The 21,363-nt window shown below is 51.1% G+C and overlaps 1 protein-coding gene across 1 annotated transcript in view; it reads left to right on the top strand.

Moving 5' to 3' along the window:
- Positions 1-9,262: 9,262 nt before the first annotated feature.
- Positions 9,263-21,363, top strand: part of DYNC1H1 (dynein cytoplasmic 1 heavy chain 1) — a 67,660-nt gene continuing 55,559 nt past the window's right edge. The window contains exons 1-2 of the mRNA XM_066341913.1: positions 9,263-10,012; positions 20,962-21,049. Of these exons, the coding sequence (XP_066198010.1) occupies positions 9,757-10,012; positions 20,962-21,049 (344 nt within the window). The 5' untranslated portion in view covers positions 9,263-9,756. The remainder of the gene's footprint in view (positions 10,013-20,961; positions 21,050-21,363) is intronic.

Genomic DNA, 21,363 nt, shown 5'->3' with positions numbered 1-21,363 from the left:
CCCAAACTAAGAAGTAATCAATACTTGGCCAGGTGGCTCAGTGGATAAAGTGTCCCGGCGCTCTGAGGTTGCGAGTTCAATCCCCAGTCAGGGCATGTACAAGTAATCAATGGGTACACGACTAAATGGAACAGTACACAACTAAATGGAACTAAGTGGAACAACTAGTTGCTTCTCTCTCTCCTTTGCCCTCCCTCTCAAATCAATACATTTTTAAAAATTTCCTCCCATTCTTAAGTGCCCTATCACCCAACACCAGCTAGCCAGTTCCACTCCCGAAAAAAACTGCTACCACCTTGTGCATTTATTTTTTCAAAGAACATTTTATCTGTTTATAAATCAATGCGTAGTTTTTTTCCAGAGTTGCAATTCCCAAAGACAGAGTCCCGTAGCAACATTATTACTGCTATCTGAATATTACAGAGGCAGAAGCTGAGACCTAGGGAGCCAGGATGAATGGCCTAAGGTCACACAGCAGGACAATCGAGGGTCTGAGTCTAAGAAGGGCTCTGACCTGGGCGGGCTCTGGGGCCCTGCTCTCCCTTTGAAACCTTCCCAGTATCCCCTTTGTGTTTGTGTCACTCTTTCCCTCCCCCCCTCCTACCTCTTCCTTCCCATTACTTCTCTTTCTATTTTAATCACTAATTCTCACCCACCAGAGAGTTGCTATATTTGAATCAGAGGTGGGAGGACCTTAAAGATGGAATCCAACTCCCACACATTACAGATGGGGAACCTGAGGCCCAGAAAGTCTCCACACATGCTCGGATTTCTAAGTTCAGCCTGTGCTCAGCTGTTCCCTTCTCCCTCACCCCCTCTACCTGCCCAACTCCCTCTCACCCTTGCACCCTGCAGAAGGGATCAAAAACACCTCATCAGTCTGCACCCTGCCTAGCAACGCCGTAACAGTCAAAATGTTGGCCCTGCTACCTTCTCTACTTTCCTGTGGCAGACAACATCTTACCCACCAGCCTTCCAATCTGCTGCTGTCTCGCCCCGGCTTACTTATTAGCTATTTATCCTTCGGTCGTGGGAGCCTGATCCCAAGCGCTCACAGCTTCTCCCTCATCTTCAACTTCACTGTCTCCCTGGCTAGACCGTGAGCTCCATAGAACAGCGCCTAGGCTTGTGTGGTGGTTCACCAAAGTCTCCAGGGTCTGGCGCTATGCTCGATTCCTCCACCGCAAGCACGATCGGCTCGGTGGGTCTTTGATGGAAGGATGAGTGAACGAGCGTTCCTGGCAGAGGAAGGCGTACAATTGAAAGCTGTGTGCAGGTAATAGCAACGATTCCTGCAGGAATACATTGAGGTGAAGGCAGAAAGTAATTGGGAGAAATAAAGTTAGGATATTCTCAGGGGCCTAATAAGCGCATCTTTGAACACCTGCGCCAAGCTCCGCGCTGAAGAAACACACAGACCTAGCAGGGCGCAGGGCCCTGATAAATAGTCCTGTGGAGATTCTCAGCATTTGAGTCTGGTGAAAGCCACGCCCACTCCCAAATCCACAGAAGCACCTACACAGCCTATTCTATATAAAATTTGGAGTGAGCCACAGCCCCCAGAAGCCCAGCCAGCCAAGGGCCACGGCTTAAATATCCCTAGTCTAGCGGGAGCGAGAACAATCAAATGAGTGCTCGGAACGCGAGCCAGGCCACGGCATTCGTGAGGGAGGAGCCGAGGGTTTCAGAAGTCACGGGGACAGGGACTTGGAGGCAGGGAAGGGACGGCGCTGTGAGGTCCTCGGGTCAGCTCGTCCCGCTTTCCACGCCACAAGAAGCGGAGCAAAGGTTTCAAGGCTGGCTCAGAAAGATGACGCAGAAGGGTGCGCGAGGCTCCGCCAATACACGACTGCCTCTACTCTGCCCGGTGCATTGTGGGGCTTAAAGACACCAGGAGGATCTTGGGCCTCGCGAGCGAGCGAGATTCACGCGGATGACAGAATTGGGCGATGAGAGGCTGGTAAAGCTTCACCTTTTCGGAGCAAAGCCCCGCCCCCTGGCTGTGATGGGCCAATCCCAGGGCCGTCATACCCTGGCTGCGGTGGATTGGTCGAGGGCTCACATGACCCAGCGGACAGCCGGGCACATGACCAAGCCGAGTTCTCTGCCACAAGCACGTGACCGAAGTGGCGGCCTCTGTGAAGCGGAGTTTTTTTTTTGTTTTGTTTTGTATTTTTCTGAAGCTGGAAACGGGGAGAGACAGTCCGAGAGACTCCCGCATGCGCCCGACCGGGATCCACCCGGCACGCCCACCAGGGGCGAGGCTCTGCCCACCAGGGGGCGGCGACCAGAGCCACTCTAGCGCCTGGGGCAGAGGCCAAGGAGCCATCCCCAGCGCCCGGGCCATCTTTGCTCCAATGGAGCCTCGGCTGCGGGAGGGGAAGAGAGAGACAGAGAGGAAGGAGAGGGGGCGGGGTGGAGAAGCAAATGGGCGCTTCTCCTGTGTGCCCTGGCCGGGAATCGAACCCGGGTCCCCCGCACGCCGGGCCGACACTCTACCGCTGAGCCAACCGGCCAGGGCCTGAAGCGGGGTTTTATCTGCGGGAAAGGGCTTGAGAAACCTAGACCGCCCCCCAAGCCGAGGTTCCGGACGGTCAAGCTCGCGGACTGCCGGCCTTCCGTACCGGCCTGTGCACGCGGCCGGCCGCTCGCTAAGTGAGAAGCCCGCCCGCCCACTGCGTCCCGGGTCTGACGATCAGAATGGTCTGGACCTCGGTTCCCTCGCCAGACACGTGGGCACAGCGTTGCCGGAAGACCACGGTGTCCGGACGCCTGCGCGAAGCAGGGTGCCTGGAAGTGCGCTGCGGGGTTTGGAGCGGGGACGCCGCCCCAGCTGCTCATAAGGATCACCGTGAATCCGGTGGTGGAGCGGGGCAGAGCCCCTGGCCTTGGGCTGACCTCAGCAACCAGTCGTAGATAGTAAGGATGGGGCGGTCCCGCACCTTCTGGGAGCGGGGTGCTGACTTCTACCTTAGTGAACGTGCAGCGGCAGTCTGGATTCAATAGCGTCCGCGAGGCCCAGAGACGGAGCGAGACTGCGCTGACGCTGCACAGCCTGGCAGTGGAGGAGCCAGGGTTGGACCGGCTAACCCCGCAGACCCTCCGCCAGGTGGCCCTTGCACCCTGAGAAGTAAGGGTGGACGGGCCAACTGGGAGCACCCGCCACCTTTCGGTGCGTAGTCACCCAAGCCCGGATGACACACTCTTTCCCTGCGGCTTCCTGCTCAAGATTTGGTCGCTGGAGAATGGGGCCAGCAGCTTCCCTGTCTCCGCTCCCCGCCCGGGCAGAACTCTCTGGTGTCCTGAGCCTCTTGCAGTAGGGGCGGGAGGGTGTCCGGCAGCGCCAGGAAAAGAAGAAGCTGAAGAAGTGAGGAGTTTGGAAGCCAGAACTGGAAAGAGGGGATGAGAAATGTGCAAAGGCACAAAGAGAAGCCACCATGCACAACTTAGTTTGTTCACTTCAACTTGGGGTGGTGAACACACAATACAATATACAGATGATGTGTTCTAGAATTGTACACCTGAAGCCTGTATCATTTTATTAACCAGTGTCACGCCAATAAATTCAATAAAAGGGTTTTTTTTGTAAATTTAACAAGTACCTGTTAAACATGGACTAGGTGCCAGCACTTTTCTAGGCACTGGGGACCTAGCATGAAAGGAGAAGTTGAAATCCCTGCCCTCATAGAACTTACTTTCTAGTGCAGGAAAGAAGGTAATATTCAGACTGTATTAGAAATCGTAAGTGCTTCTGGGGAAAAACTAAGACTGGGGAGAGGGCTTGTTGGGAAAACAGCTGTGGTTAGGCTGGCTGGCTTGTTTTCTGGCTGCAAGCAGTTTGCATGATTAGTGTGTGAGCATGTGGCTACAGGTATATACTTTCCCTCCTGGTCAGTTTTCCTGAACACTTGCCTGCCACCGTGAAGGGCCCAGTTTTCACCTGTTCACTTGCCCACCTTTGCAAGAATCCAGTAAATGGGAATAGCCCAATGCCTTTCAGCTCCACTGTTCTGTGGTCTGCCCGGATCCAATGTGAACCTGCCTGGACTCGACCACCAGTATTTCCAGGATAGGAAAGGTCTAGACAGGCGTCCCCAAACTACGGCCCGCGGGCCTCATGCAGCCCCCTGAGGCCATTTATCCGGCCCCCCGCCGCACTTCCAGCAGGACCACCTCTTTCATTGGTGGTCAGGGAAAGGAGCACTGTATGTGATGGCCCTCCAACGGTCTGAGGGACAGTGAACTGGCCCTCTGTGTAAAAAGTTTGGGGACCCCTGGGAGGTGGGGATACATTGGCATAAGGGTCAGGTGAGGCCTTCCTGAGAGGTGATTATGAAGGAAATGGAAAGACATCTAGGCTGAAAGCACAGCATGTGCAAAGACCCTGGGGTGGGCAAGAGCCTGCAATGGAGTGTGAGTTTGAGTTGTAGTAGCATTCAGAGACATAAATAGTAGCCACAAAATGGACTTGAAATGTATTTCTCAGATAAGGCCATCACAGGGTTCTATGACAGCCTTCCCACCACCATCCCCTGCAGGTTTTTACAGTTCTTACCAAACTGGACACACCCCAGGCTAATAAGGCAGTATGTCCTCTACTCCCAAAACCTCAGGCCCCACTGGCACCTCCATCAGCCCAGGGAAAGGCAGCAGCCCCTGCTCAGGGTCCTAGCACCCAGCCATCTTCCTTCCACCTTGCTTCTCCCATCCCTGATCCCTGCCCAGCCTGTGGAATCTTCACGGGGAAAACCTGGCTCAGACTGGTGCATCTTCCTCTGCACCATTCACGGCCCACATCTCGGTGCTCCAAGCCGCTGCACAGGATCCATGCCGGTGCTTAGGCGGCCGAAGGGGATGAAATCACCGCACTGCATTTCCTGGTTTAGGGCTGCACACACATGTGCAGTTTCCACAGCACAGAGGGGACTGCAGCTCTGCAGACGGCATGGCCAGTTCAGAACTCCCTTTCCCAGCGTCCCAAAGCGACCTGCCAGCCCCATCAGCACGTCTAGTCCCTCGGCTCCTGGTCTGGCATGTTCATTGAGGGCAGAAGATACGAAATCTTACCTCCTGTGCCTGCAACTTCTGCTGCAGCCGTCAGAGGCAGATGAAACTGTTGGCAGATTCCTCACATTTCTTAAAGATTTTATTGATACTAGAGAGAGGAGAAAAAGATAAGGTGGGAGGAGCATCAACTCTAGCTGCTTCCCGTGTGTGCCTTGACCAGGCAAGCCCAGCGTATCAAACCAGCGACCTCAACCTTCCAGGTCAGTGCTTTATCCACTGCGCCACTACAGGTCAGGTAGGACCCTCACAGTTAATGATGAGGCTCTATGCCACTTCAGTATGAAAGTGAACAATATGATGCCGCATTAGGGCACTGAAACTAGCACGTTGCCATTGCACACGAGGGATTTGCTGAAAGTTAATAACTTGGTGCCACATCAGACACACGGGTCTTTGACCCACTGTTTTGTGGAGAACACAGTGAGGGACTTGCCAAAGCAGTGATTTACTCCATGGCCATGGGAAGTCTGAGACAACTTCATCTTCTGGTCGATGGAGTTCTAGTGTTTTTCTATCCATAGTTCTGAAGCTTCCATGATGCAGGATTCAGGGTCCTGGTCACATCATTAAGCTGTCTCTAGGACAGCAGTGCATTAACCCTCTAGGCCCACAGTGGTCAGCAAACTCATTAGTCAACAGAGCCAAATATCAACAGTACAACGATTGAAATTTCTTTTGAGAGCCAAATTTTTTAAACTTAAACTATATAGATAGGTACATTCCTTATCGAGGTAGCGCCCACACGTGGTATTTTGTGGAAGAGCCACACTCAAGGGGCCAAAGAGCCGCATGTGGCTCACCAGATGCAGTGTTCTCACCAGGGCTAGGGCCACTGGAGCAAGTTAGCACAGATTGGGTGGCTCAAACAATAGGAATATACTCTCACACAGTTCTCAAGGCTAGACATCTGAGATCCAGGTGTCAGTAGGGCTGGTTCCTTCTGGAGACTGAGGGAGACTCTGTCCCAGGCCTCTTTCCAGCCCCTGGGGTTGCTGGCAACCCTTGGTGTCCTTGGCTTGTAGTGCGCGCTCTTCCTCCCGATGTGGGTCTGGGTGACTGGGTCCAGGTTTCCCTCTTTTTAGAACACCAGTCATTGGGTTTAGGGTCCTGCACTAATCTAGAACGAAATCTCATTACATCTGCAAAGACCCCATTTCCAAAGGTCGCACTCATGGGTACCAGGGGTTAGGACTTCAATATTTTGGGAGATATAATTCAACCCACAACTCACAGCTTCCCAAACCTCCAGCTGCCCCACAAAGCGACTCTTTGTGAGGGAGCATCAAGGGCTTTGAACGTTCATCGCCTCTACTCGGTCTTGGGAATAAAGGGGATGGGGTCCAGCCCAACCAGAGCGCACGCGGTGGCCTTTGCTGGGGACACAGGCAGTTCTTACATAAGAGTAGGGGCAAGGGCACTGCCAGGGGTTTAGAGAGCCTTTGCCAATGGGAGGGCGGCGGGATACAGGCTGGGGCACGGGCTACCATTTTTCTCTGGCCATCACCAGGGCTCGCCCTGGACGAATGACTCAGATGACCTTGGGAAGGTGAGCTCTGTGGCGCTACCGGGATGGTTAGGGAAGCGGGTGCGGGAGGGGCCTCTTGCAGCGGGAGATTCCGCTGTGCGTGTCCTCCTCTGGGCCACGAGAGGGCGCCAAGAGACTGCTCTGTTCCTTCACGGGGCGCTTCCCCTCCTGCTCGGCAACTGCCCGCAGCTGGGCTCATAACCTCCGGGAGCTCTTACCCTGACCTGAAACAATGGACTGGGAACCGAGACAGAAAATGGGGTAGATCCTGGGAGGAGCTGCACCAGAGAGCACCCTGTAGCCCAGTGCCCTGGGATCAAACCCTGTGCTGGCTGCGGCTGGGAAGGTCAAAATCCAAAGTGTGCACTGTGAACTGGCCACTGCTGCCACAGCCAGCACCTAATTCCTTGGGGTAAGGCACTGGGTTCATAGTCATCACCAGCACCTTGCTGGGAAATGAACCCATGGAAAAGAATGAATGAGTGAATAAATGAGTGAATTGGCAAGCCCAGTGTGGAATTTGGAGGGAGGGGAGGGGCAGTCCCAGGCTCAGAGTCTGAAAGCGCTGGGCCAGCGAAGATTCCGCTACGGCGCTCTGGCCACCCGGGTTGGGATGAGGAAGGGGAAAGCGGGGGATGCAGATGCTGACCCAACTTGGGCTTGAAGAGCCACCAGCTCAGAACTTTAAAGAGAGGGGTGGGGGAGGGGATGCGGTCTCCTCCGTGGAGACAGTTTATCTCTAATTTCCGTTAAAATGCAAGTGCCTCTTGAGCAGCCACTTTCATCCCCTGTCAAGTTAGAACGAATCCCGTCTCCAGCACCCCCTGCCCGCTGCCAATTGAAAGACGATTTCACTGGGGACAGGAGACAGCTGAGATGCCAAATCCAGCAAACCATGGGAGCACCAAGTTTGGGTGGGGGGACCACGGACCACGTTTCACCCAGGGTTGACCGGCCGGGGGCATGATGGACGTAGGGGACACCAGAGGGGCACCTCACAAGAAGACTCTGTCACCTTTCAGCCCAGAGTAGTCTGGCCAGCCCCCAGGATAGGAATTTAGAGTGCCCAGCACCCTGTGTATGTACAGTAGCACTCAAATCTATGTTGACCACTCATTATTATATACAACAAACACCTTTAGAAAACAGAGAGGCCTGTGTCCTTCTAGATTGGTCAATGTAAGAATCCTTGTGGATGGATTGATTGCTCAGGCTCTCTGACTTCCAGCCCCTTAGAAGAGATCAACACTTCTAGTGTCTGCCTGTCATACAGGGCTGCCAATCCCGGGGCTGCCAATCCCGGGGCTGCGGCCCTGTTGCTCTGGCCGGGGGCCAGGTTGCAGATGCCCGAGTCGCTCGGCTTCTGGAGCGGCTGTGTCTCCAGGTCGGTGCTGACTCACGGTGCAGCTCCCAAGCAGGCTGTCCCTCTGCCAGGTCGCTGCTGGATTTCTGGGTCTCAGATGGTATGAGTCCAGTTTGGACTTCACTGACCTGCACCTAACAGAATTTCCTCTTCGTCCCTGTTCCTACCCCAAAGGACATGGGATGGGGGGACCTAGGAGGGTGCCTAGCACTGAGTGAGCACTCAGGGTTAGCTGGTGGTGGTGATATTATTCATTACCGTTATGATTATAGCATAAACTCATCATAGATGCTTTCACTCTTCCTGGAAGGTTATTTCGATCTGCTTGGGCTTATTACCCAAGGGTGGACTGCAGGGCAGGAGGATGGGGTATTCTCTTTCCTCCTCCATTAGCTCCTTAAAGACAAGAATCATCTGATTAATCTTCATGTTCCGGCAGCTGCTGGAGCCTTCTGGTAATTGGGCAAGGATACTTTTATGTTTCAAAGTTTTCCAAAGATGATTTGGGGAAATCAAATCATCCCATCATCTTTCCACCAATCAGGACTCAGCTCTCTGACTGTGCACTTGGATATAAAAATAACACCTTTGGCTTCCCTTCCTCCACACAGTTTAAGAAGCAAGTTATGAATCTGAACTATCAAAGGCCACTTAAAATAAACTGTCATCTCTAAACCGAGAATGTGGGCCACCTGAATTGTGGCTCTAATGTCATTTCAGTGGAAGGAAGGAGGTCCAGGTGGATGGGAGCTGGGGGACCCTTCACCGGCAGGCCTCTCAGCCCCCTGCCTGTGTGGACTCGGGTGCTGAGGCCTAAGAATGACGGCGCCAGCCCCAGCTGCCAGTGCAGCGTCACTGTTCTAGGTGGATGCCCTCACATGGTCTCCCTCTTGGTCCCCCCATCCTGGAGGGAATTATGTCATTAGCAGCCCAGGACCCACTGTTAAGGTGTCCTCTCCTGGCTTTACCTAACATTGCCCCTGCAGTCAGGGCTCCAGCTGCAACCTTCAGGTCCTCTGCCTTTGGAGAGGCTACTTCCTGGGCTGGGAATGCCCCCTGCCAACCTCCCGTTTCCAGTCTATCCACGTGACACGTGCCTGGTACACGCCCCACATCTCCTCCACTTCTGATACATGTCCTGAAAAATGTTCTCACTTTCTCCATGGATATATGAAAACATATGTCATGACTACATATTTTACTACTTAATACATTGTAGTCATTCATTCGTTCAATGAAAGAACACAGGCTAAAACGATTAGAACAATGTCGGGCACAAGCAAAGTGCTCAAAACGTTAGCTATCTTCATGAACACCATTCATTCATTCATTTGATATTTATGGAGTGTCTCGGTCCTACGTTGTTCGCTGTGGCCGCAGTAATAAACAAGACAAAACAGAGCCTCTTGACACCGCACCCCAATCTACGCGCCGAGTGCCCATCTTTAAGGATTTGAGGTGCGGAGACGCGAGGGTCCTGCCCAATGTTAGGACTACAAGTCCCAGAAGGCTGCACGGCGGCATCGCCGGGGCCCACCGGCGCGCGTGCGCAACGTCAGGACGCCAGGGCCACGAGCGGGCGTTAGTGGCTGCAGCGGGCGGCCGGCGGGCGGGGCGGGGCCGGCGGGCGGTGGTCTTTAGGGCGGAGCCGCTGCCCACTTGTCTCAGTCGGCCGCGGGCTAGCCGCGGTCTGCGTGCGGCACCCGTTCTTCTATAGCTCGCCCGCTCTCTCGTTCTCTCGCTGTCGCGCGCACTCTCGGCCGCTTTCTCAGCGCTGCCTGCGGGTCCCGAGCGCGGCGTCATGTCGGAGCCCGGGGGCGGCGGCGGCGAGGACGGCTCGGCCGGCCTGGAGGTGTCGGCCGTGCAGAACGTGGCCGACGTGTCGGTACTGCAGAAGCACCTGCGGAAGCTGGTGCCGCTGCTGCTGGAGGACGGCGGCGAGGCGCCGGCCGCGCTGGAGGCGGCGCTGGAGGAGAAGAGCGCCCTGGAGCAGATGCGCAAGTTCCTCTCCGACCCGCAGGTCCACACGGTCCTGGTGGAGCGCTCCACGCTCAAAGGTGCGGCCGACGACGCCCGCGGGGCTGGCTCCCGCCGCACCGGCCCGGCCCGGCCGGAGCCCCGCGCTGGCCCTGCGGGTGGCGGGAGGATGGGGCTGCCCCTGTGTCGCCGTCGCCCACAACAATGGGGTCGCTTTGTCTGTCGGGCCTTCAAGATGGCCGAGTTGGGTGGAGACAGCGTCTCCGGGGCCGAGCGCGGCGGGCGGCGGGCGGAGGCCGCATCCCAGCCTCCAGTGTCACATGAGCTTTTAGGTTTCGGTTTGCGTCCAGGCCAGCCCGGCTCCGGAGGGATGTGGCACTGGCAGACCCGCGGAGCCGTGGGCAGCCTGGTTCTGGCCCCTCCGGGGTCCGGGCGGAGGGGGGCGTCCAGGCAGTCGCGGCTGGAGGAGCGGTGGCGCACGGGCCTCCCCGCTCCTCTCCGTCAACGGCCCCGTCCCCTCCCTTCCTTGTGCGGACCCGGATGTGACAGGGCTGCGAGCCGGGCATCGCTTGAGGGTGAATGGCGTGCACAGGTCTGCCTGTTGGTCCTCACAGCGTCCATGCAGAGGACCAGTGGGAGTGTACCTCCCCGTGTCACACGCGAGGGAACGGATGAGGCTCAGGTGAAGTGAGCCAAGGTCACCAGCTATTCCTCGCCCATGAGATGCAGCGGCTCAGTTTCCAGTCGCTAGTCATACCTTATAATGTGTGTAATGCTTAGATGATCCTAATGATGACCTTGTGATATTTGAGTCTATTTTACAGATTAAAAAAAGAGAGAGAGAGAGAGAGATCCAGGTTAGGCAGCTAATGGGGAGAGGAGGCAAAAGGTGACCTCTCAAAAGCAAGGCTAGGTTGTCTTGAGAGTGGAGCTTGCCTTCAGGGAGGGTTTCTCATTAACTCTTTAAGACCACTTGGTAGAATACAGTGACAGCACGCATGGGTGTGGCACCGTCTGTCTGGAAACCCAAGGATGGAATTCAAGTAAATCTGAAGGTAATTTCTGAAAGGTTGTGTGTTGTCTGAAAATGTTCCCCAGCAGCATTTCATAACCTCCCACAGCTGTATGGTTCTGTCAGTAGGAGAGCCTATGCTCTTGGCCTCATCTGGACACACACTTAATGTTTCTTTCTGATAATTTGTTTCTTTCAAAGGCTAGTGTTCTCAGGAGAGGCTTCATTGTAACCTCTGCTTCTGCAGGAGGGTTGGAGGGTCAGATTGTGTGAAAATATTTTTTTTGGATCCCCACAGAATGTAAAGCAAAAAAGCCATTCAGCTGTATTTAGAGTTTTCATGAGTTAATGTTTCAGGTTTTCTGTTTTGATTGGCTTTATGTTTTACTGAATGGAAACCCACTAGTGTCTTTATTTTTAAACAAACACAGTTAACTCATCTACTCTTTTTTAAAAAGAGTGCATAGTCATGGTAGAAAAATTTAAAGTATACAGATAAAATTATAATCACCTGAAATCCTTCAACCCAGCTATCACCACTGTCAGCATTTTTGGTGTCTGTCTTTCTGGTCTTTTTTCATCGAATACACATTATTAAAATAATTTTTAATCTGTGTTGTTTAATTTATTGTATTTTCAGTAATTTGACCTTGGTTAATTCTTTTTCTTCTTTTTTTTTTTTTATATTTATTGTGTTGACATGGTTTCAAGTCCTTGGCTAATTCTTGATTATATTTTCATTGCACTGTTGATGTATTGAAATCAGTGATTTCTACATGAGGCTTCCATTTATTTCTTCTTCTTTTTTTTTTTTTTTTTTTTTTGAAAAAAAAATTGTGTCGTTCTTTGCTTCTAAACTGCTTGCTTGTAAGTAATTCACTTTTCTTAAACATTTTAGGATTGGCCTTTGCTAATTATCTGGTGGAATCCTATTTCTCTAGTATGCTTTCTAGTTAATGCAGATCCTCTATCCGTGACTTCTTGATGGGCACATTTTCCTTTTTCAGCAAAATGAATAACCAGGCATCCAGCTCTTGGCTCCATAATGACTTGCACTTTTGAACGTTGACTGAGGAAAGAGAATGTCTAAAATTGAAACCCTATCTCATTCCTACATTTATAAAAATTCCTTAAGTATTTCAAGTAATTCAGTCTGTCTGTAATTTATTTTTCACTTACAAACATTCTCTAAGGAAAGATGATGTGGTCCTGTCACCCTTATTAGCATCCTGGCTACTCTAGCGTAATTGAGATACAAGTACAGACCCAGATCAAGTGGTAGGAGTGCTTTTTTCCAGGTGGTTTTTATGAGTTAGTGTTGGCATTTGTACATTTAAGCAAATATGAGCATTCAGTAGTAACTACAGTGACAAGGTAGGCTTGCATCATAATATGGAAAACAACTTTGAATTATTTAAACTGAATAAAGACCACCACCAACAATGAAATCATAATTAATTTAATGAACTGGGCAAATTGCTTTTGTTTCACCCACCTACCCACCCCCATATATTTTTTTTATTTTATTTTTTTGTATTTTTCTGAAGCTGGAAACAGGGAGGCAGTCAGACAGACTCCCGCATGTGCCCGACCAGGATACACCTGGCACGCCCACCAGGGGGCGATGCTCTGCCCATCCCGGGCATCGCTCTGTTGCGACCAGAGCCACTCTAGCGCCTGAGGCAGAGGCCATGGAGCCATCCCCAGCGCCCGGGCCATCTTTGCTCCAATGGAGCCTTGGCTGCCGAAGGGGAAGAGAGAGACAGAGAGGAAGGAGAGGGGGAGTGGTGGAGAAGCAGATGGGTGCTTCTTCTGTGTGCCTTGGTTGGGAATCAAACCCGGGGCTTCCACACGCCGGGCTGATGCTCTACCACTGAGCCAATCGTCCAGGGCCTAAATGTAAGTATTTTATTAAAGTACAGCATTACTTAAAATGTAGAATAAAGTTGTGAATTTAATAGTTTATTTTGATAGTGAAGAATTGGGGCCCTGTCCAGTTAGCTCAGTTGGTTAGAGCGTTGTCCCAAAACACCAAGGTTGTGGGTTCAATTCCCCAACAGGGTACACAGGAAGTGACCAATGAATGCACAACTAAGAGAACAAACGAATGCTTCCCCCACTCCTCTTCTTCCCTTCCTCTTTGTGTCTCCAAAATCAATTAAGAAAAAGAAGAATTGCAGAGTTGGTGGGAAAGGGAAAGTTAAACTGTAGCAGCTCCTTATTTTAAAAAGAATCTTTCTGTAATCCCTGGTGTGTGGAATACTGTTTTCCTTTTCTTTTCTGAACATAGTGTTCTTCTCAAATTGTGAACAGATGGGGACTCGTTACTGAACAGGGGTTTTACCGTATTGATGTTTTGTAGCACTTTTCCTCAGGGGCATTTTGGTTGTGCTTTCACGTTAGAGGTTGGGTGGTGTAGACAGAACAGGTGACGGGTGCTCCAGTTTGCAGAGGGGGCCTGTGTGTGGACTCCAGCTCCTTAGTGACTAGGTTGAGATCCGGTGCTGTGCTGTAGGTTTTATTTTTGTTTTCGTACTCAGGTCTAAAACTTGAATTTAGAAGTTTAAGCCTGAAGATTGTGGCTGCATTTTGTCCGCAGCAATTCTGTGCTTAGAATTCCAGTCTTCCCTGAGGTACCTGGTTGAGGGGATCTCACCTCTTCCTCAGACAGAGGTGGCTCGTGATTGGAATCTGAAAGCGGGCAGGTGCCTTTTACAGCACTCAGCTTCTTAGGGCTATGATGGTCTGGAAAGTAGTGTGGGGAGTGTGTGTGTGTATTTTAAAAAATTGTTTGTCTGAGGACAAATTTCCCAAAAAGATGAAGAAATACAGTAGATTGATGACTAAAACGTGTTAGTGTTTGGTCTTTGCTTAGCCACCAAAATGGTTAATAAAATAGTTAATAAGTTAACAGGGAGAATTTTCTTTTCTTTTTTTTTTTTTGCATTTTTCTGAAGCTGGAAACAGGGAGAGACAGTCAGACAGACTCCCGCATGCGCCCGACCGGGATCCACCCGGCACGCCCACCATGGGGCGACGCTCTGCCCACCAGGGGGCGATGCTCTGCCCATCCTGGGCGTTGCCATGTTGCGATCAGAGCCACTCTAGTGCCTGGGGCAGAGGCCAAGGAGCAATCCCCAGCGCCCGGGCCATCTTTGCTCCAATGGAGCCTTGGCTGTGGAAGGGGAAGAGAGAGACAGAGAGGAAGGTGCGGCGGAGGGGTGGAGAAGCAAATGGGCGCTTCTCCTGTGTGCCCTGGCCGGGAATCGAATCCAGGTCCTCTGCACGCTAGGCCGACGCTCTACCGCTGAGCCAACCGGCCAGGGCCTAACAGGGAGAATACTCTATGGCCGCTTGCTGTCTTGGCATGTCGGTCAGGAGTCCAGCAACCTGGGCTCTTACTGTCCTGGTCCTGTGCTGCCCTACACCCTTTATAGGACATATCAGTCTGCAGCAAGACAAGTCTGAGTGTGCAGTGTAGCATAGTGAATGAGATTTATGTACAGAAAATAAAACATTATCCTCACTTCTTTTTAAAAATAAAGATGGATAGAAATGGTTCATCAGCATCATAGACCATCTGGCTCACAGCAGCAGAGAGCTAGTCCCACCTCCTCTGCCCTGAAGGAGGAAATTGAAACCCAGATTTTCAGACCCAGTTAGAAATAAGATGTTTTGGGGGGTTTTTTGTTTTTTTTAATTTTTATATTTTATTTATTTATTTACAGAGACAGAGAGAGGGATAAATAGACAGGAACAGAGAGAGATGAGAAGCATCAATCATCAGTTTTTCGTTGCGACACCTTAGTTGTTCATTGATTGCCTTCTCATAGGTGCCTTGACCGCGGGCCTTCAGCAGACCGAGTAACCCCTTGCTTGAGCCAGCGACCTTGGGTCCAAGCTGGTGAGCTTTGTTCAAACCAGATGAGCTGGTGCTCAAGCTGGCGACCTCGGGGTCTTGAACCTGGGTCCTCCGCATCCCAGTCTGACGCTCTATCCACTGCACCACCGCCTGGTCAGGCAGGAATAAGATATTTTAAGGAGAATTCAATTTTTTGGTATTTATTAAAATAGGAATGTTTGTTTTCATTTATTTCATATCAATAATTTCTTTTGAATTAGTATTAGCCTTAAAAAATATTAAATCTTGAGTCCCTTAGGCATTGTAGGTTACTGGTTTTTCAACTCCTTATTTTTTTTCTGGAAATATCAAATGAACCCCAGCTTTACATTATGTACAAGTATTATGTGAGGTTTAACTCTCCCTTCATATTCCTAAAAATATTGTAAATGGAAGTGTTCGGGTGGAAGAGAAAACTGACTTTCTTACCAGTCGGTAACATTGTCCCAGAGCCCAGAGTGGTTGTGGCAAAAAGGGTGGACATTGAGGTGACAGGAGAAAGCACCAGAGACCAGAAAGGGAAAACTAAAGTCACCACCTGCGGGAAAAAGTGAAGGACATATATGATAGTAATTGGCCAGAATCATGGGATGGTGGCATGGGTTTTTTTCTATTGTTTTGTTTTTAACTTTTTAAAAAATTTATTGATTTTTAGAGAGAGAGGAAGGGAAAGAAAGAGAGACAGAAACTTCAGTCTGTTCCTGTGTGTGCCCTGACCAGGGATCAAACCTGCAACCTTTGTGTAGCGGGACAGTGCTCTAACCACTGAGCTATCTGTCCATGGTGGCTTGTTTTTATTTTAAAGGAGAAGAAGATGAAAGACAGAGAACCAGAAACTTGTAACAAGTAATTTGGTAGTGTGGGCGGTCCAGAGAAAAGTCAGGACTGGCTTCACTCCCAGATGAGGAAGAGACTTGCCCTGTGGCTGGAGAAGGTTAGGAGGCAAGCATGCGGGAGGGATGCCCACGGGGCGGCCGCACCTGGCCCTTCACCAGCTCGCTGCATCCCTTTTCCAACTGCTCATTCACCGACTCTGTGGGAACATCACCAGTCTGCCCGAGACAGGTAGTTTGAGTCTTAATTAAGGTCACTGAATGAGCACTGTTTTCTGTTTCATTAAATGAGCCATAATACTTACCTGATTTTCACAGTATAATGACACAAATCACTTGTGGTTTGAAATAAACCAGTCCTTCTTTCAACAGGAACATACACAGATTAGTGCTAAATGACACTTTGAACAGCTCTAGAAATTTGGTAGACTCTCAGAGATTAGCCAAAGTCATGCCCACAGGTTGCTGTCACGGGTGGCCCAGCACTTCCTATCCTGGTACTTGGGTTCTGTGACTGGGTTAGCAGGCAGTGCAGGGGCCATCTTTGTGTATCGACTGATGCTGGTCAGCACCATTAGGAAACACTCAAATTTTACTGAAAGACATTACCTGATAAAACACAGTTTGTGTTTGTGTATAAGCTTCTAAATATAGCAGGATTAATAGCCTTTTTGTTATTAAGAATTAACTATCAAGTGTCTTTTTCTCCTCTGAACAATTTTTGATGTTTCTGCAGAAACAGAACGTCCAATTATTGTTATTTGGAAGATGAAATCATTTTCAGAGAGGCAAAAAGGTTAAATTATTTGATGGCAGTTTATAAAACAATGTTGCAGATTAACTCTGGGAAGTCAGACATACTCAGACTTCATTTAATCTCTGGTGGCGCACATAGGAATTTTTAAAAATGAATCCAAAATGTATTCTGTGAGTGATTAATAACTTCCATTAGTTATTGCTATCAGGAGAAGGTAGGACTTTACAGAGCAGTTGGAGAGGACCCATTCGCATGTCGTTGTCTGGGGATTGTGTCATCAGGTCCCTGGGCCCCAGCCAGGCTCCACTGCACTGCAGTGTCCGGTGTGGGGCCAGCCGCCAGCAGGGCAGTGACTCATCGCCTGACCCGGCCGCTGCCCCGCCCCTTAGCCCAGTCTGCGTTAGGAAGTGCAGGCAGTGCCCTTAGTGCTGCCTCCAGTCAGTGTCATTTTACTTGTATAGGTGATGAATCTTCAGCCGGGAGGAAGAAATGATTCAAAGTTACATTCCAGGTTTTAAGTCAGTAATTTCCTTTGGTGATTCTAGAATATTACTTTTATTTTCTATCTGTTGGTTAAAAGTTGTTTTAGTCGTGTATTTTATATAAATTATAGAGCAATATAATGGAAAGTTTGGGAAATTAAAGGAGAATAGATTCCGTAATCCCACCACCCCGACAGCTGTCTTAGTCGGGCTGTTGCCTACACTCTTTGTCCAGTTGCTTGCATGGTGCAGGTTGCGGTCACGCGTGGGGTTGGTTTCAGACAGTATGATTTATATTACCTTGTGGTATATCCACATTTCAGTAGTTAAGAAAACTGAACTGATTTGTTTAGTTGATTTTTTGTTTTGTTTTTTTTTAGTCATTTTAAAAAACCAGTTTGTAAGTACCTAGCCCCCCCTTCTCTCCCCTTCCTAAAATTATTCCAGAAACAATATTTTGAAAAAGTTATTGCCTTATTGATATGGTAATATTTTATACACTTTAGATGTGGATTTTGTCTCATCTTAAAACTAATGAAGCAGGTAGAATTTGCTCAGGCCCTGTACCCTCAGATTTTCTAGTTTTTAGCACTTAAAGAAACTGTATGGACTCAATGGTAGAGCATCGGCACAGTGTGTGGATGTCCTGGGTTCGATTCCCAGTCAGGGCACCCAGGAGAAGTGACCATATGCTTCTCCACCCCTTTCCCTCTCCCCTTTTCTCTCGCTTGTCCCCTCTCTCCCTCTCTCATCCCCTCTCTTTCCCTCTTGCAGCCATGGCTTGATTGGTTCAAGCACATTGACCCTGGGCACTGAGGATGGCTGCATGGAGCCTCTGCCTCAGGCACTAGAAATAGCTTGGTTGTGAGCATGGCCCCAGATGGGCAGAGCATTGGCCCCAGATAGGAGTTGCTGGGTAGATCTTGGTCAGGACACATGCGGGAGTCCATCTATCTCCCCCCTCATCTCACTTGGGAAAGAAAAGAAAAAGCAAGAAAGGAACTGTCTAGACCACTTGATCTAATACCCACTCTGTCCTCTGCTGCCCATTTCACACCTCATGAACTTTTTTTTTTTCTTCTTTTTTTTTTTTGTATTTTTCTGAAGCTGGAAACGGGGAGAGACAGTCAGACAGACTCCCGCATGCGCCCGACCGGGATCCACCCGGCACGCCCACCAGGGGCGACGCTCTGCCCACCAGGGGGCGATGCTCTGCCCCTCCGGGGCGTCGCTCTGCCGCGACCAGAGCCACTCTAGCGCCTGGGGCAGAGGCCAAGGAGCCATCCCTAGCGCCCGGGCCATCTTTGCTCCAATGGAGCCTTGGCTGCGGGAGGGGAAGAGAGAGACAGAGAGGAAGGAGGGGGGGGTGGAGAAGCAAATGGGCGCTTCTCCTATGTGCCCTGGCTGGGAATTGAACCAAGGTCCCCCGCACGCCAGGCCGACGCTCTACCGCTGAGCCAACCAGCCAGGGCTCACACCTCATGAACTTGAAGGCCAGAGGAAGAAAATGACCTTCCCAAGAGCACATAGCTAAGTCTACCACCTTTGCTGTTACATCATGGTTTTAAAGTGAAGTCGAACCATGTATATATCATGTTAACTGATAATTCCTTTTTCTAACAGAGGTAGTCTGGGTAATTTGTCATTGCACAGATAATTGGACAAGGGCATTTAGGCCCCTAGTGCGTTAGTGCAAGATATAGAGGTTTGGGTTATTTCCCATTCTTATACATCTTTTATTTTCATTTTTCAATTTTGATTTTTAACTATTTAGAAATTTTGTTCACATGTAACTTGAGCTATCTTACTATTAAATTCAGTAAGCTTTTAAATGGCTCCTGGGCGTGGTGTTCACTGTGTGGCATCCAGCAAGATTCCCGCCCGTCAAGAGCTCACAGGTGGGGAGGAAGCCACATTCGGAAGCTGACCCCAGGCAGGATCTGTAAGGTGCTGTAGGAGCAGAGGGGAAGGCTCGGTGACCTAGGGTGCTTCTTAAACAGTGTTCTTGGTGACGGAGGGACCGCCTCTGTCGAGGTGACAACCCTGGGCTTGGAATCACAGACTTCTGAATTTTTACTGTGCCTTTCTAGCCCTGTGTCTCTGTGTCTGAGGGAAATTTGCTTCCATTCCTCACCTGGGAGACAAGGATGGGGATAGTCATGCCAGCCCCGTAGGACTGTCATGAGGGGTCAGGTGTGATGTACCTAAAGTAAAGTGCCTGTCACATAGCAAGTGAGCAGAATACATGGGGTGGTGGGTGGAGGTGACTTCTGTGTCTGGAGCATGGGGACAAGACTGGCCATAGGATAGGATGCACCACCCAGCTCTGCGCAGCTCGGGGGAGGGCTGGGAGCATTGGCCATACCACCCAGCTCTGTGACAGCTCAGGGGACAGGCCGGGAGAACTGGCTGTACCACCCAGCTCTGTGACAGCTCAGGGGACAGGCCAGGAGCAATGGCTGTACCACCCAGCTCTGTGACAGCTCAGGGGACAGGCCGGGAGCACCGGCTGTATCACCCAGCTCTGTGACAGCTCGGGGGACAGGCCGGGAGCAATGGCTGTACCACCCAGCTCTGTGACAGCTCGGGGGACAGGCTGGGAGCAATGGCCTTAGGACGTACCACCCAGCTCTGTGACAGCTCAGGGGACAGACTGGGAGCAATGGCTATACCACCCAGCCTCTGTGACAGCTCGGGGGACAGGCTGGGAGCACTGGCTGTACCACTCAGCTCTGTGACAGCTCGGGGGACAGGCTGGGAGCAATGGCCTTAGGACATACCCAGCTCTGTGACAGCTCAGGGGACAGTCCGGGAGCACCGGCTGTACCACCCAGCCTCTGTGACAGCTCAGGGGACAGGCCGGGAGCACCGGCTGTATCACCCAGCTCTGTGACAGCTCAGGGGACAGGCCGGGAGCACCGGCTGTACCACCCAGCCTCTGTGACAGCTCAGGGGACAGGCCGGGAGCACCGGCTGTATCACCCAGCTCTGTGACAGCTCAGGGGACAGGCCGGGAGCACCGGCTGTATCACCCAGCTCTGTGACAGCTCAGGGGACAGGCCGGGAGCACCGGCTGTATCACCCAGCTCTGTGACAGCTCAGGGGACAGGCCGGGAGCACCGGCTGTATCACCCAGCTCTGTGACAGCTCAGGGGACAGGCCGGGAGCACCGGCTGTATCACCCAGCTCTGTGACAGCTCAGGGGACAGGCCGGGAGCACCGGCTGTATCACCCAGCTCTGTGACAGCTCAGGGGACAGGCCGGGAGCAATGGCTGTACCACCCAGCTCTATGACAGCTCAGGGGACAGGCCGGGAGCACCGGCTGTATCACCCAGCTCTGTGACAGCTCAGGGGACAGGCCGGGAGCAATGGCTGTACCACCCAGCCTCTGTGACAGCTCGGGGGACAGGCCGGGAGCAATGGCTGTACCACCCAGCCTCTGTGACAGCTTGGGGGACAGGCTGGGAGCAATGGCCTTAGGACCTACCCAGCTCTGCACAGCTCAGGGGACAGGCTGGGAGCAATGGCTGTACCACCCAGCCTCTGTGACAGCTTGGGGGACAAGCTGGGAGCAATGGCCTTAGGACGTACCCAGCTCTGTGACAGCTCGGGGGACAGGCCGGGAGCACTGGCTGTACCACCCAGCTCTGTGACAGCTCAGGGGACAGGCTGGGAGCAATGGCCTTAGGACGTACCCAGCTCTGTGACAGCTCGGGGGACAGGCCGGGAGCAATGGCCTTAGGACGTACCCAGCTCTGTGACAGCTCGGGGGACAGGCTGGGAGCACTGGCCGTAGGACGTACCACCCAGCTCTGTGACAACTCGGTTAATACCGCCCACAACCCAGGCGTGCCAGGGCCGCCCAGTTTACAAAGCACAGAAATGGAGCTGTAGAGAAGTTAACCCCCTTGTCCAAGATCACCAGCAAAAATGTGACCAGGTCAGGAGTCAGAAAAAATGGGTAGGAAGGGAAATATAGGTAGAACCAATTCAGAATTAGAAATGTTGACAGGACTGTGATATGCTACTTACTGTGTTTGCAGAGGATGTTGGTGATGAAGGAGAAGAAGAAAAGGAGTTCATCTCCTATAACATCAACATAGACATTCATTATGGAGTCAAGTCCAACAGGTGAGTCGTATGAATGCACCTCAATCTCAGTTCTGAACTTGAGAAAATTAAATGTCTTCATTGACACAGATGAAGACATTAAAGAAGTACTCAAAAGATTTCTGCTCTATAAATTTAGTATATTTGATTTCATGAATTCACATTAAGAGGATTTTCAAAATAATATAAATTCCACAGTATTTTTACTTTAATCTCCATGTCATGGCCCCATTTTAGGTTTGACTTAATGTACTTACCATATCTAATACCACTCTCAGATTATATCTGAATTTTCATTACTATAAATAACTAGGGAACATTCTTAGATACAGGTG

The sequence above is a fragment of the Saccopteryx leptura genome, chromosome 6 (assembly GCF_036850995.1).
Source record: "Saccopteryx leptura isolate mSacLep1 chromosome 6, mSacLep1_pri_phased_curated, whole genome shotgun sequence".
Taxonomy (NCBI): Eukaryota; Metazoa; Chordata; class Mammalia; order Chiroptera; family Emballonuridae; genus Saccopteryx; species Saccopteryx leptura.
The sequence above is the reverse complement of the archived record's forward strand: the minus strand, read 5'-3'. Positions and strand labels throughout refer to the sequence as shown.